The following is a 19,260-nucleotide window of genomic DNA, read 5'->3' as shown; positions in this document are numbered from 1 at the left end:
AAATGGGGTTTGCTTACCTAGAGCAGAAGTTGGTCCTTGTGCTAAATCTAGCCCACTGTCTGCTTTTGCAAATAAAGTTTTATTCAAACACGGCCATGCCCATTTATGCTACAAGGACAGAATGAAGTAGTTACCAAAGAGATGGTATGGCATCCAAAGCCTAAAATATTTACCATCTCTCCCTTTATGGAAAAAGTCTGGTGACCCCGATCTAGAAGTTACAGAAGGAATGTGGCCCAGTCAGTAACATAGCAAATAGGTAACTTGATTCAGGACAAACAGCAGTGAGGCTTCAGGCCCCCAAGTTCTCTGGAGGGTAGTACACAGTTGCAGATGTCAAACACTGGGGCACTGAGGTTGCATCAGGCCTCCTGGGAACAGAGTTCTTTCTGGATCATACCTTAAAGGCACAAAGCAGGATCAGGTCTACATGAGAGTCACCTGGCAGACAATGAGCACAGCCACAGGACGGTACAGAATATTCAGCCTGACAACTCCATACTTGTCACCTGTACCTCCTCATGCTGCCATAGGCTGACCCAAACTGCTCTTGAAATGGCAGCTGCAAAACCAGGCATCCCCAGGAATGTGATCAGCACCCCCAGCTATGGAGCTTATGCTGAACATGGCAAGATTTTAAGTTGATATGTTGGTCCTCCAAATTTTTTTTGTCAGTTTTTGACATTTCACTGCTCTTTGATGCTTTCAAGTCTAGGAACCATTAATCTAATACCACCTACTGCCCTTTTGGCTCTCCTTCGGGTCCCTATAAGGTGGCTCCTGGCTTCTGGAGCTATAGTCACATTAGTGGGGAAGCTCAATATCACAGAGCAACCATCCTGTCGAAAGTCACCTCTTGTTATCAGAAAATTTTGGGTCAGTCTGAATCAAATCTCCTTTGCAGTAACTTCTTCCCACTGAAGATCACACACTAGGTCTTTCTTTTTTCTATATGTCAAACATTCTACGTTTGTTTCTCTGTGTGTGTGTGTGTGTGTGTGTGTGTGTGTGTGTGTGTGTGTGTGTGTGTGTTTTCCTCCAGGAGTGATGTACCCAGTTTTCCATGCACTCCTCAGATGACACTATCACCCTCTTCCAGAAATGCTCTGGTTGATAAACATGTCCCTTAAAATAACATGCTTAGAGCCGGGCAAAATACTCCAAACATCCCAACATGCCCAGCTACTCTATAGCACTCCATTTATGTAACTGAGAATAGGCCAAATTTTTCTAGCAGCTACTCCATACTTCATACTTCATACCATAATCTCACACAGCAATTTCATACCACTGACTCATGTTGATGGGTGGAGGTTGGGGTTGGAAGGTGGAGGTGTAGGAAAAATTAACATGCAATGAGTGTCTTCTAAGTACTAGGCTTTGTCTAGATACCCTACCTGATACCTTATTTGTTCTTCCAACAAGCCTGCAAGGTAGATATTGTCCTCATTTTGCAGATGAGGAATCTGAGGCTCAGAGAAGTTAAGTAATTTGCCCAAGGTCACACAGCTGGTGAGTAACAGTCCTGGGTTTGGAACCCTTACCTTTTGGCTCTGAAGCCTATGTTCTTTTTCTGTAATACACTTCCTTGAAACTATAAAGCTTTAGCCATTCGAACCTCAAGGTCATTTCCATACGAACAGCTGTCATTCAAGTCTCCCCAGTACTATTTATGTGCCTGTTTTCTTTTTAAATTAATTACCCTTTTCTTCTGTAGAAAAATTAAAAGTGTAGAAAAAATGCAAATGAAAATAACTCTATCCATAAACTTATTATCCAAAGTTAACCAGTGTTAACATCTAACATATCTCTTTACAATCTTATTTCTATGCATGTATGAGATTGAATCACATAAAATGGCCTATATTCAATCATTTTTGATCCACAAAAAAGGGAGATTTTATATATTCAACCTAACACTTTTTTTTTTTACATATATTAGGAATCACACTGTACATGTAAAATTTGTATTCTGCTTTTTACTTAACGTTACTTCTTAGCATGCCCTGAAATCTTTTAAAATTCTTGATAGTGGCATTTTAATGGTGGCATAACATTAAAATAATTTGGATTTTAAATAATATAATTAACGATTCTTTTATTGTTAGACATTTGAGTGTTTTTCATCACAATAGTTCTGTGATAAACATCTTCGTATATAAATATGCTTTTATATATATCTAATTATTTCTTAGAATTAATTCCTAGAGGTAGAAGGGAGGTCAAAAAGAATGCCTGTTTCAAAGGCTCTTGATACATGTTACTTTCCAGGGAGTTTGAACCAATTTTCACACACACTATACCTTTACCTGTGTAGAATATTATTAGTTTCAAATATTTGTTAATTTGGTTGTTAAAAAATGGTGTGGCTTTATTGTTTTAATTTTCATATCCTTGATTCTTTTTGAACATTTTACAATTTGTTTTTTGAACCTAAATGCAGGTCTTTACATTTGTTTCTGTATGTCACATTATTCTATTCCACTGAGATCTTTTTGAATCAAAGATGAGCCAGTACTGTGGAGTGACTGCTGAACAAGTAAATGTCTGCTTGGCTGCATTGACAGGAGTGCAGTGTGTAGATCAGGGGAGGTGATGGTCTCTCTCCAGTTCTTCCTAGTCTGAGGGTACTCATGAAACTTTTCAGCTATCCAGTTCTGGTTGTCTTACTTAAGGACTTTGACAAGCTGGAGTGTATTCACTGAGCGAAATGGTGAAGGATTGTGGAAAGCGATTAATGACACAGGGAACGGTTAGTGCTGGGAAGATAAGTGAGTGATGGATGGACAGAATAGCTTTATTAAAAAATGACCAGCCTCTCGGTAAGAACTTCGTAACTTTTCTGTAAGCCTAAAACTATTTTAAAATGAAAAGTTTAATTTTAAAATAAAGACAGGCCTTGGATATAAGATAAATTTAGTTTATTTTAAGTACTTCCAGAAATAAAAAGGACCAAACATGTAATTTAAAAGGTAATAAAAAAAATAAAAAATAAAAAAGCAAAGATAATAGATTTTAGCTTCCCATGAGAAAAAATTTTGTCATATTTTGCACTGCTATATACTGAATGAATTCCTTGAAAAGCAATGAGCACTTCGTGCCGGGTGGTATTCAAACAACAGCTTGAATTCAGGGCGATGTAAGAGGCCTTATATATGGAACCGAAGTTTGAATTGGTATCACATAATCCCTGAAATCTTTTCCAAAGCCAAGATGTTAAAGTCTATGAACTGATGTCTCTGGGGTATGAACAGCATAGCAGCTCAAGTTCAAGGGGTTCAAACAGCCTGAAGCAGGTATACTCTGAGGCAGAAAAGGGCAGAGTCAGCCAGGTGGGCAGGTGGGGCTGACACATGCCTCTCTCTGCAGCACAAGTACCTGCTGAAGCTGAAGGTCATGTACACTGTGGGCTATAGCTCCTCCCTGGTGATGCTCCTGGTTGCCCTCAGCATCCTCTGTGCTTTCCGGTGAGAACACACTTCCAGCTCTTCTTCTCCTCAGGCTTCCCAGTACATAGACTTTGCATCTCTTTTAACTGCCCGGTCAGAGAGGAAGGTCTGGGTGGGCTACTTTGTTATCCCTTGATCTAAAGCTTACCTGAGGCAAAAGTTTCTTCATTCCTTTATTCATTCAATACCTACTGAGCATTACTAAGAACTTACTGCACCAGTTGCATGTGTTATTTCTAATTTCACACAATGCTATGAGATAGGTACAATTTTCCCCATTTTACGGGTGTATTAGCCAGACTCTTGGTTGTAAGAAACAGAAATCCACCTTAAAATGGCTTAGGAAAAAAAAAAAGGCAACCTAATTCACCTAATTAATAAGTTCAAAGGCATCTGGCATTAGGCACGGCTGCATCTAGGTGCTCAAACGTATCAGTAGAACTAGGTCTGTCTCCCTCCATTTCTCTACTATGCATTGGCTTCATCCTCAGGTAAGCTTTCTGCAGAGGAGGCAGAGACAGCCACCAGCAGCTGCAGGGGTACATTTTCATTTCTCCCTCTAGCCTGTGTTTTTTCTATGCTGCTTGCCCCCTCTCATTCTGTTTCCCTTCCTCCGGCACCCCACACTCCTTCTAAACAAGTCTGGGAGCTGGAGATGATAGTAGGTCAGGGCAGAATATAATGTTGCCCCTATGACCCCAGCTTTTTCTTTTTCTTGTTTTAATTACATCATACACTATAGACTGGGTTTCTAGGGGCCTGGATTCTTATTTAGATTCTACTAATAGAGAGCTATAGAGAGGTGTATCATCTGGAAAGAGCTGATGACCAGGGCCTGGGTTGCCCCTGTACTTTGGGGGAGGGCGGGCCTGGCTGAGCCCTAGCCCCTCCCAGCCCAGGCCCCTTTGGCCCTGCTTTCTCTCCCTCCAGGAGGCTGCACTGCACCAGAAATTATATCCACATGCACCTGTTTGTATCCTTCATCCTGCGTGCCCTATCCAACTTCATCAAGGATGCTGTGCTCTTCTCCTCAGATGATGTCCACTGCAATACCCACAGGGTAACATGCCTGTGTGTCCCAGGGTGAGGGTAGGCCTATCTGTCTTCCTTGGCCTAACTTTGGAGTGGGTATCCTTCCCTGGAGTCTCTGCTGAGGCAGTGTTTAATACCTAGGTTAAAGGAGCTAGCATGGGGGCTGGGCCAGGAGGTTCAGTGAGAGTCTCATGTGCCTACATGCACAGTCTGAGTCATGTACGAGATCAATTTTTTGGGAAGCCATAGGGGCTGCTGTTCAACTCCCAGTGTTCCATAGTGGATTAGGCACTCTGGGATTTAGATTCATAGCAAGGTTCCTCTTTTCCCTGCTTCTGCCAAGTCTCAGCTGTAGACAGATGGCCAAATCTAGAGAGGGTTGGGATAGGTTATAGAAGGAAAAGAGTGGGCATGTGCCTGTATACCTACACACATAGCTCTTCAGTAAAACAGTCATGTTTTGTTAAATCTAACCCTCTTACTCCTTCTGAATGCTCAGACAAATCTTAATTCATTGTAATAACACTCTGTCAGTTGGGATTCCCTTTTGGTGCATACCACAGAAAACTGTACATCAGTGGCTTAAACAGATGGAGCTGATTTCCTACATAAGCAGTCCACAGATGGGCTATCCAGAGGCGATGCAGTAGCTCCACAATGTCATGAAGGACGCAGTCGTCTTTCCTCTTTCTGCTCTGCCATTTTTGATCCCATGCTTTAAAACACACATTTATAATATGGTTGCTGCAATCCCAGGCCTCACATCCACATTCCAAACAAGAAGAAGTGAAGTCAAAGCTTTAACTTTTTCTCTCTTTGGGAGACTTTGCCTTTTCATTTGGGAAATAACACCCTCCCCCAAGACTCCGATCTACCTCTTATTGGCTAGGACTGGGTCATGTGACCATACCCAACTGCAAAGGAAGCTGGGAGATTGAGTTTCTTACTATTAGAGGCTCCAAAGCAGAGGCAAATGAAGGAGAAGGGAATTGGAAATTGAAATTGGTTCAGTCAATCTGCCTGCCACTTTATGCCACTCAAATCTGTGATTTCTTATAGATCTATTAAGTGTGTATTGTTTATAGCTTTTCACTTGTGTGTGCATGTGCACATGTGTGAGTGTGTGTGTGTGTGTGTGTGTGTGTGTGTGTGTTTGTGTGTGTTCTGACTGGAACTGAGAGGTCCCTAAAGTAGGGCCCATGATTCTCATGGCGATCTCCAGACTAGGAGTCAGGAGACTGAAATTCAGGCTCTACCCCATCACTGAGCAGCAGTGGAGAAGTCCAGCAGTATCCAACAAGGAACCTTCTCGGATTTTATTAACATCAGACTTATGAGCCAACCATGGATGATGCGTGGAATCAGAGTCTATGGGAGGTCATAGAGTCGGAACAACAGCTGGCCAACAGAGCAGTAGTGGGTTCTCTTCCTCTGCGGACATGACCGCACAGCAGTCGATGAAGCAGCCCTTAGGCCATCCCAGGAGCTATCTTCTCCCCAAGGGACAGTTCAGTGAGAAGAAAAGAGATCTTCATGGTGCAAGTATGGGAGCCGTGCTGGCATAGAAGTCCCACTATCCTACAGTTGTCCATAGCTTTCAGGGATCCCTATAAGGGGCATGCCTGTTATAAGAGTCACTTCATCAGGCAAGGCCAACAATATAACATCCCCATCAGGTATTTAGAGGTCTCCAGTCCAGATGCAGTGTACCAGTCAGAGGCCATTTTTATTATAATCAGTGTTCCCTCCTAACGTAGTTGATATGTCCCCTCTTCATCTGTTCCCGAGGACACTGAGCTTGGAAAGGATTTTAACCCTTTGCTCAGATATTCCTTTTCCTCCCTAGGCCTCAATTTCTTAAGCTGAAAAATGAGGGAGTTGGGAGTTGAGCAATATCTGACACAATTTTATAACTGGCAGTCAGTTCTTGTTTCTGCAATGGCTTAGAAGCCCCATTAGTCTGCTGGATTGTGGACTTCCGCTCTCTAGGGAACTCTGTGGGCCTAGTCTTCTCAGAGTGGAAGGCCATAGGAATAGCCATGAGTCCCAGAGCCTTACTCTGTTGCCTAGCCCTTGAATCTACCACTTCCTTTGGGGCTGGCCACCAGAGGGAAGCCTACAGTTATCCATCCTGGGGCTCACCTGACTCTCTTTGTCCAGGTGGGCTGTAAGCTGGTCATGGTCTTCTTCCAGTACTGCATCATGGCCAACTACGCCTGGCTGCTGGTGGAAGGCCTCTACCTTCACACACTCCTTGTCATCTCCTTCTTCTCAGAAAGGAAGTGCCTTCAGAGATGTATTGCCCTCGGATGGGGTATGTTTCTCCATGGGTGTAGCGGCTGAGTGGTATGTGGGAAAGGTATCAGAAAGATTTAGTTTCTAGTTCCAGCTTCACACTTAAAGTTAGTTAACTTGTATAATCTTAGATAAGTTACTTGATATTTAACCACCTTGTCTTAGTTTATTTATCTTTCAACTGGGAAATAATAACTAAAATTTAGCCCCAATTTCTGGTATTCAAAGCCTTTTACAATTCAATACCACCCAACATTCATTGCCTCATCTTCCTTAGACATTCTTTTTATATGTCCTCATTTTCTTCTTCCTTTCTGTATTAGTTAAGGTTCTCTCGACTGTAGGCATCAGAAAGTCTGGCTTAGATAGGCTTTAAACATAAAAAAAATTAATTGGCTTACATAACTGAAAAGTCCAGGGATCACCAACTTCAAGCGAGGCTGAATCCAGCAGTTCAATGTTTCTTTCTGTATTTTTACTTTGCTTTCTGTTGATGCTCCCAGTGTAACTGCCAGCAGCTTCTGGGCCACTGGCTTCCTTGTCATATCTAATGAGAAAAAGAGGCTATGTCCCAGCATTCCCAGCAAATATTCTGACATTCACTCTGATTAGGCCAGCTTAAGTCTCATACACATCCTTGAACCAATCACAGATGTCTGAGGGAATGGAACATACCAGTTGGCTTAAGCTACTCAAACCACATGGCTTTCCAAAGGAAATCAGGATTCAGTTTCTAGGAAGGAGGGGAACTGGTAGTAGAACAGCCAACTGCAGGCCGCATTACATCTCTTTCCCCTTTCCGTTCTGGTTGATGAGTATGATAACGACTCCCATTTCTTGAGCACTTACTATGTGCCAGACATGGAGCTCAGCACTTTACATGCATTATTTAATCATCACAACCTTCAGAACCCCCACAGAGAAACCTTGGCTGAGAAACATGACATAATATACTCAACTCACACTGCGAACAAGGACAGATCCAGGATTCAAACTAAAGCCTCTTTCTAAAGCCCCTCAACTCCTATTTTGCTGTTAACAAATATACATTTATCCGTCTGTCTGCCCATCCATCCATCCATCAGTTAGTCGTTTGTTTGATAAACACATGTAAGTCACCCACTGGATTCTGGACAAAGAACCAGATTCCTGGGGGTGACTCACAGGCTTACGGGGATGGTCATGTGTACCAACCATTAGCTTCATTTGCTTTCTTCATGGTGCTTTTAATTAAGAAATGCCCCTGCAGGAATGCCCTCCACTCTTTTTCTGGTTATCTAAATCCTACATGTAAGTGCCCCATCTCCTCATCAGACCATTAGGGAAGTCACCTGACCTGGCAGAGCTCACTGAGCCCTCCTGCTTCTGAACTCTTGGCAGCTTGATTAGCACATGATCCTAGGCCAGCAGGAGTTGTAGGGCTCTAAAGATCTCTGGAGCTCTACATAGGCCAGTAGTCCCAGAGTGCCAGGTGACCAGGGACTCACCTTTAAACATAAAATAAATTAATTTGGCAGCTGACTATGCCAAAAAAGCACCCAGTGTGGAGCCCAATTCACTGAGCCTTGACTCCCAGATGTGCCAGGATTTTGCTATATGAATATGGACAGATTTATAATCTATAATATAAGGATCATAATTTATTCAACTTGCTTCAAGCACTTCTTTGTGCTCAGAGGGGCTTATAGAGATTATGAAAACAAAACTAGTTCCATCACTTAAAGTGTTTGTCATTTAGTGGGGAAACAAAATTGCATTGTGATACTTCTGTCACAGGTTTTTAGAAAGTTTAAATGAGATAACAAGAACCTTTCTTTCTCAAATATTTTTTGAGCATCTGCTATAGGTCAGGCCTTAGGAAGAGAACAGTGTATAAAATGGCAGCAGTTCCTCTCTGTGTGGGCCTCTCTGACACACAGCCCCAAGGAGACCTTGAAAGGGCTCAGGAAGGTCTAAAGTTCTCAACCTGTGAGCTGCCGTTCTCCTGCAAAAGCAGTGGCCCCTCCTCAATTTGTACCCAACTTGTTTCTACAGAGTTAGGTTGCTTAACTATTGCGCCCACTGTAAAACTTGGCAAGAGAGATATATTTTTTGTAAGTAGAAAAAATTATCCTAATCCCACTTATTGAACATTTTCTGGAGTTTCTGTGCAGACTTTTTTCCCTACTCAGTTTTCCCCACATAGTTGTGACTATTCTGTATGTAGAATTTTGGATCTTGCTTCTTTCCATTAACACACAAACATGCTGTGTTCTTTCAACTCTTCTGTAAACATTTTTAACTACTCTGTGATTGCATTTAGACAAATACCTATTATTTAGACACTTAAGTTGTTTCTAATTTTTTCACTATTATAAATAACATAGTGATGAATACTTTTAGGGGAAAAGTTAATTCCACGTGTAATACAGAATCCTGGAATAGGGATCGTTGAGTCAGAAGGAGTGAACACTTTTAAGGTTTTTAATAATTATCCAAAGCTTTTACAAGGTGGCAGAGGTGTCAGTCTGTACCCAGAAAAGGGTGATGCCACTGGCTTTTATGGGGATGAACCAAGCTCCCACTCACCAGTGAACTTAAACTGGTGGCTCTCCAGCTGTAGCCGGTATCGTCATCACATGGAGGGCATGTTGAAGGGGTTCAGAACAGGTCTCCCCAAGAAGTGCCACTTTGGCATGTGGATTTTTTTGATCTGAAAGCAACTGAGATCCTGTGGGCTCACACGAAATTTTTACTTCTCACTTAAAGAATTTAAATTTGGGGCCTTGTCCATAATAAGAGTTATTATCAGAAATAACTTTTTATGACCTATCTATAGGGCAAGGCAAACTTCTAATTACTGAACATCTGCTCTTATCACCCTGAAAATGCTAAGAAGCCCCTCCGAAGCTTTAAGACAACTTGCCTCATCCTGAGCTCAAAAGGTCATATACCTCATTCTCCCTTTCTGTATCTGAACTTCTCATGTAAGTAATTAAATTTGGTATTTTCTCTTGTTAATCTCTCCCATGCTGATTTGATTATTAGACTAGCCAAAAGAACCAAGAAGGATAGAGGAAAATTTCTTTCTCTTTCACAATGTCAAACCCAGGTGGCTGGGCCCACCCCCAGAGTCTCTGAGCCAGTCTCTGGGACAGGGGTGGCACCTGAGATTCTGCATTTCTAACAAGGCCCCAAGTAATCCCAATGCTGCTAGTCCGGGTGATGCAGAACAGGGCAAATTCTCTGAGTCACGGGAAACTCAAACCCTGAACTGAGAGAGAAAGAGAGTTCTTGGTGGTGTGTAAGAAACCATTTAAACACACACCAAAGTTAGAGTCAAAAGGAATGTTTATTAGAGAAGGGGTAACATTCCATAGAGTGTGGTCTCCTCTCAGAAACAGAGTGAGAGAACAGAAACAATAGAGAGAGAACAGTGAGACAGAGTAAAGACACTGAGAGGGACCCAGAATGTTTTGGGAATGTGGCTTATATATCATTCTTTAGTTCCTATGAGTTACAGTTTAAAGACTTTGTTTACCTTTTTTCCTTTGACATGGACAAACAGTGAGGAAGGATAAGAGTATGTAGCGTGAGAAGGTTAGAATATGTAGTGTGAAAGGCCTGCTGGTAGTTCCTAGCCTTTGATTCATAGGTTCCCTATGATTTTAGCCTTAGGGAATGAACAATTCTATTTTGCATAGAGTGCCACTTAAAGATTATTTTTCTTGTTTCTCTTTCAGGGTGTGGGGAAATGAGTTGCTAGCAATCCCAGCAGAAATCTTCCTTTGTTCTGCAGGTTTCCTCCTGGTCTGGCTGCAGGGCTGATCAGCATATTGCAGTCTGAATATAGCTGATTTAACATTTCAGTTTTCTTCTCTCTGCCCTACATTACAGGGACCACACTGGGAATCCTGACTCAGGCCATTATCAGTTTTTCACTTTCTCACTAACTCTCTGTTAAAGGTGTAAGACAATGAATGACTATGTAGCCTTCAGAATCCCTGGTCTTTGCCCCGAGCCCCCAAAATTGAGGCAGGGATTTTTATAATTATTATTTTTATCAAAGTCATGCAAATATTTGGTTTAAAGAAGTAATAGAACTATAAGGCTTATTATACAAAAAGCAGTCACCTGACCACACTTCTGCTCCTCAGAGGTAATGCCCTTCAACTTTAGCTATTCCTCCTAAAATGTACTCTCATGTTTCTAAATGATATTCTACTATTTCTTGATTTTCCCATCTGTGGCATCATTTGTTGATTCCTGATCATGGAGAAGAATAAGGATAAAAAATTCTTCATCCACTACCTTCATGCTCCCATTAGACCTTTTCACGGTTTTTGGTTAAATCATATCCAAATCATCATTCTCACTGTGTAAATGTTGTTTATTATTGAGCCAGATGCTTTACAATGATTTTCTAATATTTAACTTTTTATTTTTCATGGAGTCATTTTAAATTTACTTATTGTTTTATATTGTCATTAATTCTCCCAAATTCTCCAACAGAACTGGAAACCCTCCAATGCTATTTTCCAAATCATCAAATACAACATAAAATCTATTAATCCCTAGTCGGTTTTTTTCCCCCTGCTGTATTAGTTTCCTAGGGTTGTTGTAACAAATTGCCACAAACCTAGTGACTTAAAACAACCGAAATGTATTCTCTCACAGTTCTGAAGACCAGAAGTTCAAGACCAAGGTTTCTGTCGGGTAGACTCCTGTGATCTCTGAGGGACAATCTATTCCATGCCTCTCTGCTAGCTTCCGGCGGTTGTTGGCATTCTTGGCGTTCTTTGGCTTGTGCATCACTCCAGTTTCTACCTCTATCTTTACGTGGCCTTCTTCCCTCTATGTCTCCTCTCTGTGTCTCTTATGGCCCTCATGTAAGGATGCCAGTCATATTAGATTAGGGTCCCAGTATGAGTGGCATTCTTGTAAGTATCACCTCATTTTAATTAATTACGCCTGCAAAGACCCTGTTTCTAAATAAGGTCACATTCTGAGGTTCTGGGTAGATGTGAATTTTGGGGACATACTATTCAACCATATATTCATTGTTAAAGAACAAAATTCAGTGGAATAAATATGAAGATTTAACTGGCTTTATTAAGTAATTCAAAATGGGAGGTTTTATAGGAAGAAAGAGGGTGGGCAAGAAATTAAAATAATGGATTATTTCAGTCAGGTCATCTTCCCTTAGGGGAAGGAAGGTGTGGGGGTGGAGGTGTTTTATCAAGCAGATTACCCCACTAGTGCTGACCAGGGAATTCCAGACTGACTGGTTTAAAATTCAACTCCTGGGAGAGGCTGAAATTGCAATCAGGTTAGGAATTAAGTCTTGGTAGGGCTTAGCAAAAATGACTACATTTTAGGTCTCTTGTTTCTTTTTAGAGGCTTCTTTCTAGAGGCTTCTGTCTTCCTGTTCTATTTGTGCTGGTTGTTTTTGAAACTTGCTCAACTTCTTTAACCTTTATGCTGAGAATTTCGGTTTACTCTCTAGTTACATTGGAGCACATCCCCCAGTATCTAACAAAGAGAGCGTGGAAGGTACATTTTTTTCACTGCATATCTGAAAATACCTTTGTTCAATTTTCACACCTAATTTGTAATTTTCTAGACATGAAAATTAGGTTGAAAGATCATTTTCCCCAGAGTTTTCAAGGCCTTCTCTTTTGGCATCTGGCGGTATGGGACGTGCCATATCATTCTGTTTCTTGAGCCCTTTTACTCATCTCTCTAAATATAAGATGCAGGGTCTTCTCTCTGTTCTGTTTTGAAATGTCATAGAGATATGCCCCCATGGAAGTCTGTTTTCATCCTTTTTGCTGGCATCTGGTGGCCCTTTCATCTGGAAATTCACATTCTTCATTTCTTGGACAATATTCTTACATTATCCATTTGATCATTTTTCCCCATCTGGTTTTTAATCCTTTTTCTGAAACTTTTAATCAGATAGTACAGATAGTAGAGTAGATGAGAATAGACCTCTAATTTTCTCATTCTTTCTGCCCCCTCCACTCTTTGTGTTGTGCTTTCTGGGTGATTCCAAGTCTTTGTCTTCCAAACCACCTACGGAATTTTTTTTTTTTTTTATCGTGGTTATCCTACACTCAATTTCTAAGCCTTTTTCCTTGAACTCTGAATGCTCCCTGTTTTCAGCATCCTGTTTATCTTGCAGATGTAATCTTCTACCTTTCTGATGATATCCCTTAGAGTTGTTTTGTTCAAGTTCCTCCTGCAGTCTGTATGGTCTATTTCCTCTGAGTTCCTTTTCTCTGATTGTTTTGGTCCTTGTCTTTTATGTAATCAGCTATCCTCAGATGTCAGTGGCCTTGACTGTTCATATTTAAGCATGTCACTTCACAATCGACTGAAGGCCCTGTGTGTGGGGGATGTGTCTCAAGGGAGACCAAGCTGGAAGTGGCCACTGTGATGCGGAGTCTCCAGCATCACTATCTGTAGGCCCTTTGTCTGGGGCTGTTTGGTTCCTCCAGAGAAATATCCTTTAATCTCCTGCCTGGGGTGGAGTGTGTGTGGAAGGTTGGAGCAGGGAAGAGACCTGGCTGCTAGAGGTCTGAAAATTGAGCAGCCCAGGTACAGGATAGTTCCCATTCAGCATATAGACTGTCACGTCCATTAGAAATAGAATCTGAGCCGCACATGTAACTTAATTCTCTAGTGAATACAGTAAAACAGTAAAAAGAAACAGGTGAACTTAATTTCAATAATGCTTTACTTAACCCAATATAACCAAAATACTATCATTTTGACATTAGTTAATATAAAAATTTTTATAACACATTTCACATTCTTTTATTCATACTAAATCTTCAAAATCTGATATCTATCTTAAATTTTCAGCACACCTCCATTGGAACCAGCCACATGTCAAGTACTCAATAGTTAATGTAGCACATGGCCACTGTCTTAGACTATCACTCCATCCCTTCTCTTCTCTGCAGAGGTCTTCCAGAGTCTGGCCCAGGTTCCTAGGAGACCCCAAACCGCTAGTGACCTTTAGGATCTATCTGATCCTGCCTCAGTTACCAGGATATACCTGCACCCCTGAAGTCCAAGGCTACACACTCACATAGAATTTATTTACAAAGGGGTTTCCATGGCACCTGGCTCCTACCTGTCTTGTTCTTTGTATAAGTATTGAAAACTTCTGCCCCTCCCTTTATTTTTTATCCTCAGGTTCTCCAGCCATCTTTGCTGTTTCATGGGCTATCACCAAACACTTTATGGAAGATGTTGGGTAAGCTATTTGAAGGACAGATAACAAGAGTGTCTAGTTCTTCAAACAGTACAGACACTTCTTTGGAGCTGTCTAGGAGAGGCCTATTTCTCATCCTGGGAGCCAGAGGAGAGTTCTCTGGGGTGCCAGGCTACTGAGTGCCCAGCTCCCCCGGGGTGGGAACTTGCTGACACCACACTTGCACCTTCTCAGGCCTCTCTCCCTTTTTGCCTGCCCTGACAGCTCTGGTTAGGTCAAGTGCCAGAGAGGAGCTGTGAAACCCCAGGCAGGTGCTCCTCAGGGAAGAAGTTCTAAGGGCTAAACTAGCTTTTCCGTCCTTCTGGGATCTTCCTCCTCTGCTCTTCCCTATATCTGGATGTTGGAGAGTCCTGCAGAGTCAGGCCTGGAGAGTGGCAGCTGCATTCTCAACAACTCCTACTGGGGATATAGAGATCTAGTCTTGTTCTCTGAAGATGTGAAGCACTGGGGACAGAGGTGAGCCTAGGGGACCTTCTGGGAATAGGTACATGGAAAGAAAGCTTGAAAGGAACCAGAGAAGAAGTGAGGCAGTATGACAGAGCAGGAGTCAGGGTCTCATTGGCAGAATAACACAGCCAGGCCAGAAAGTGCAGTAGGTCAGATGAGGCTTATAAGGATCTTGCAGTCCAAAATCAGCCCAAAATAATTGTTTCAAAATATTTTTTTTAATTTGGTAAATTCACTTTAAAAAAAAATCTGGATTTTCAGCTTCTCTAGAAAAAAAAATCAAAAGTTCTGCTAGCATTTCCCATGTTCTCTTGTGGGAAAAATCAACGAGAGCAAAGCTGTGGCTGCCTTAGACCAAGCACATGCTGTCCAGTTTGCCAAGTACCACCCACACCTGATGTCCTGGGGTCCTGAGGTCATGTCAGTCACCCAGCCACTTTACTCACTGATGTCACCTGCCTGGCCTTTGTTCGCACTTGAGTGTGCCATTTTGCTAGCTTTAAGATCCGGGATCTTTTGGCTGTTAGATTTCACATATCTGCTCCCCTAGACACTCACTGAACGTGCATGGAGAAAGGGTGCTGCTCCCTCGGCCCCAGCAGTGCTCCTGGGCAGCAGCAGGAAGAGGCCGTTCTCATGGTGCTGAGCACACAGACACAAGGTTCAGGACCACCAGCGTGTGTCCTTCATACAAAGGGCACCTCAGGGCGTCAGTCTTTTCTGGTCAACCAGCTTCCCACTCCTAATGATCCCTGGCTGTCTCTCCATAGGTGCTGGGACATCAATGCCAATTTATCTGTCTGGTGGGTCATTCGAGGGCCTGTGATCCTCTCTATCCTGGTAAGTGGCCATCCTCCCCTAAGCTGAGCTCCAGTGAGAGAGAAAGAATAGTGACTGGCTTGTAGGGACAGAGGAGACAGGGCTAGCACCCCTTCCTCTAGGTTCAGGAGGGTTAAACCTCAGAGCTTCCAGAGGTTGTGCAGAAGCATGAGGAGCTAGAAGCTCCACCCCTAGAGAAAGGTGGATGGCAATGGGGTGAGGGGCAGGCAGGAGGCAAGCGCTTATATAACTCGCTTTTATCTATGAGTAGACACTAAAATATAGTGAATAGAACTTCTTGCTCTAAACTGGCTGGCTCCATGCTGGCCTCAATTCCCCCTTCATTGGTCAGCTTGCTGGGTCTTGATCATTTTTTTGGCAACCTCTTGTTAAACTGGGAAGAATCATTAATCTGGGATCATGGAGGGAGGGGGTGGGTTGTGGCTGGGGAAAGATGAGTAAGGTTGTGGTCTTTGGCCTGGTTGATCACTTTAGCTTTAAGTTCCCAGGTGCTTCAGCTGAACCTAGGGAATGAATGAGGATAAGGGGACAGAGGAAGGGACACAGTGGGGCTGTCTCATGGATAGAATCAGCTCCTCAGCTATGCACAGGGCTTGGAGGGATGCCATGGCTGCAGGATCAATTGACAGACCTTCCATGGCCTTGCTAGAGTGAAGAAAGGGTACAGCATGGGGCAGCGGCCCCTTCCTCTTCCACTGGCTGACTGGGTAACCTCTGAGGCCGGTGGAAGGAGGTGATCATTCCATGATCTCCTTCCCCTCCTCTTTCTCCTCTTCCTCCCCCTCTATTCCCTCCCCTCCCCTCCCCCCTTCCTCCTGTACCCCTACCCCATCTTTTCCTTCTCCTTCTTCCCTTTAAAATAGAATTCATGTAACAGAAAATTGGAAGATATAAAATATATTTTTTAAAAGGGAATAAAATCACCCACAAATCACCAGTTACACCTAGATCCTCATTGTAAATACACATGTGCTTTTGCTTCCTATCTTTTTCTTGGAGCACACATACTTTTTTTTCAAAATGCTTAATATAGTTTTGTATCCTAGTTTTTTTTTTCTTCACTTAGCAATAGATGTGAGCTCTCCTATGTCATTTGAAGTTACTTGACCCACCGATATGCTATCACTGCATAATATTCTCACAGGAAACTATATCTTCATTTGATAAAGACAGTTTCCTTTCTGAGACTCTGACAGCCCAGCCCTGGAGAGACCCGGAGAAGGGACGACTAGCCCCAGGTGCTCCAGGTTGATTTCACAGGACTGTTTTCTTTCATAATTGAAAGATGTTGGATGGTCACTTGGAAGCAAAATATTTCCCTACCAGCCTGTCACAAGGCCTAGAATTCCATTATTTAAGACTCATTCTTGAGAACTTAAGATTTTTCTCTTTTGCCTTTAAGTGGTCCCTATTAAATCAAATACAACTCTAGGACAAAAAGTAAAATAACATAAAATAAAATAAGATTAATGGCCTTTAATAGTTTACCCTGTGCACAGCCAGCTCAGAGCGAGATGCACAACAAGCTAAGAAGCAGTGTTCCTGAAGAAGCAGCACTGGGCTAGCAGTCCTGGACAGGCCACTAATCCTTTGTCTTTTGGCAAGCGTCCCCAGGCCCCGGGTTATTTACGTGAACAATAAGGGTGCCCAGCTGGGCGATTCCACTCATCCCTGCTGCTGTAAGTGGTGCTGTAGCCAGTGGTGAGCAGGAAGAAGAGGTGCCGCCATGTGGGCAACTTCATAACATTTGGCACTAGGTTGGGGGAGGGGACAACAAAAGAAATGAAGAGACTCCATTCCTGCCCTCTAGGAAGTTATTGAATTGGCAGACAAGTGGACAGACACACAAGTTTGACAGATGCATGTGTTAGCTCCTCTCAAATATTTCCAGTGCTCTTACACAGGAACATCGCCCCTAACTACAACGAATTAGGGAAGGGAGGTAATCAAGGATGGCTTCCTAGAGCTGATGGTTGAGCTGGGGGGAGGGTACCCAACAATCTGCACCCTAAATTTTAAGAACATCTCTGTAAAGCCTTGCTATTCAAAGTGTAGTCCAAGGACCAGCTCTGGCATTCCCTGGAAGCTGGTTAGAAACGTAGTATCTCAGGCCCACCCAGACTTGCATTTTAACAAGATCCCCTGGGGGTTCCAATGCACTCCAAGTGTGAGGAATCCTGCTGCAGATGAGCCAATTTAAAGCTCCCACAGCCCAGTGCTAGGAGGCGTGTTGTGCCTCTAAGGCTTACAGACAGCTTGTTTCTAGGACAAGGGGTGAGGGTGGGGAATCACTGATGTGCCATCTTGGATGTAACCCGGGTGTGGTCTGCAGTGACTTCTGGGGTGGGGGGTGGGGGTTGGCATGCAAATCACCTTTAGTGCCCCTTCTGCCTTGTGTTTTACAGATTAATTTCATCCTTTTTATAAACATTCTAAGAATTCTGATGAGAAAACTTAGAACCCAAGAAACAAGAGGAAATGAAGTGAATCATTATAAGTAAGTGGAAGGCAAAGACCTAGACACACTTAGTCGGCACACATTTACTGAGCACCTACCGTTTACCCACCTGGTGCTAGGCACTACAGGAGATGGAGAAAGGAAAACAACCTGCTCCAAAGAGTTTATGGTGTAAATGCAGGGAGAGGGATTGGGTTCACTGTGAAACCTGAGACATTGGGAGTGGGAAGATAAGGAACTTCAGCAGGATCCTAGGAGGCAGAGATCTCACCCTAGAGTAAGGCTAGGGGGTCAGCAATGGACTTCAGAGACCCAAATTCAGATAAGTTTGTGTAGGTAGCTGTATTTTTCAGGGAAGAGTGACATTAGCTTTCATCAGATTTTCAAGGAGATGTGTAATGCAAAAATACTTTTAGACCTTTAAGATGTTAAAGAGAGATGCTATATTAGTTCGCTATGGCTGCCATAACAAAATACCCCAGACTGGGTATCTTCAACAAAAGAAATTAATTATCTCACAGTTCTGGAGGCTGGCAGTGTTGGTTTCTCCCAAGGCCTCTCTGCTTGGTTTGTAAACAGACACTTTCCTGCTGGGTCCTCACATGGCCTTTTCTCTGTGTGCTCATGCCTGGTGTCTCCTCTTATCCAACCAGTTGATTGGATTAAGACCCCATCCCAATGACTTCCACTTATTCATAGGCCCTAACTTTGAAAAACAGCCACATTCTCAGGTCCTGCTGGTGAGCGCTTCGACTTGCAAATTTGAGTAGGAACACAATTCAGCCCATGACAGATGTTAAAGATGAATCAGTGTACGACAAGAGCTTTCTCCGTGAAGTTGAGTTTTGAGAATCTGTCAGTGGCCTGGATTTCTTGGTGGCAGATTCCCTAGACTGTCTTTAGAGAAATGGGCTCCAAAGAAGGGGAGAGTTGGGCATAAGGATAAAGTTGCCAGATAAAATACAGGATGCCTATTCAATTTGAATTTTGCATAAACAATAGTTTTTTTTTAGTACTTACACCAAAAAATATATATATATTGTTTTTCTGAAATTCAAATTAAACTGGGCATCCTCTATTTTTATTTGCTAAATTGGGCAACTCTGACCTCGGAAGAAAATGGAAACACTTTTTATTTATTATCAAATAAGGATGCTAGCTTTGCTAATAATACATTAGACCTAAAATGGCAGTCATATATGTATATAATTAATAAATAGCTATTTGGGTTGGTCCAAGTTCAGATGTTTTTACCGGTGGGATGCATGATTAGAAAGTTTAGAGACTGGCCATGGGTTGATAAATATTGTAACTGGGTGATGGGTCTATGGAAGTCAGAAATTTTACAAAATAAAAAGTAAAAACAAAAAAAAGTATGGGGACACTGCTGTGAAGCCTCCTGCAATGAAGCAAGAGAGGAGGTGTGTGGAGCCTGCGCCCACCGGTAGGGGAGAGGGTGGGAGACTGCAGCGTGTCTC

The 19,260-nt window shown here is 42.6% G+C and overlaps 1 protein-coding gene across 6 annotated transcripts in view; it reads left to right on the top strand.

The window, feature by feature from the left end:
- Window positions 1–19,260, top strand: part of SCTR (secretin receptor) — a 75,905-nt gene that overhangs the window by 51,015 nt on the left and 5,630 nt on the right. For 5 of the 6 annotated variants that reach the window (XM_016151408.2, XM_016151411.2, XM_016151412.2 and 2 more), the window contains 6 exons: window positions 3,370–3,467; window positions 4,344–4,509; window positions 6,642–6,795; window positions 13,959–14,019; window positions 15,255–15,324; window positions 17,730–17,821. In XM_016151408.2, the coding sequence (XP_016006894.1) occupies window positions 3,370–3,467; window positions 4,344–4,509; window positions 6,642–6,795; window positions 13,959–14,019; window positions 15,255–15,324; window positions 17,730–17,821 (641 nt within the window). The remainder of the gene's footprint in view (window positions 1–3,369; window positions 3,468–4,343; window positions 4,510–6,641; window positions 6,796–13,958; window positions 14,020–15,254; window positions 15,325–17,729; window positions 17,822–19,260) is intronic. The other variant, XM_016151410.2, reaches the window with a different exon arrangement.

This window comes from Rousettus aegyptiacus, unplaced genomic scaffold (genome assembly GCF_014176215.1).
Source record: "Rousettus aegyptiacus isolate mRouAeg1 unplaced genomic scaffold, mRouAeg1.p scaffold_m13_p_2, whole genome shotgun sequence".
In the NCBI taxonomy this organism is placed as follows: domain Eukaryota; kingdom Metazoa; phylum Chordata; class Mammalia; order Chiroptera; family Pteropodidae; genus Rousettus; species Rousettus aegyptiacus.
This window is presented reverse-complemented; position numbering and strand designations above follow the sequence as displayed.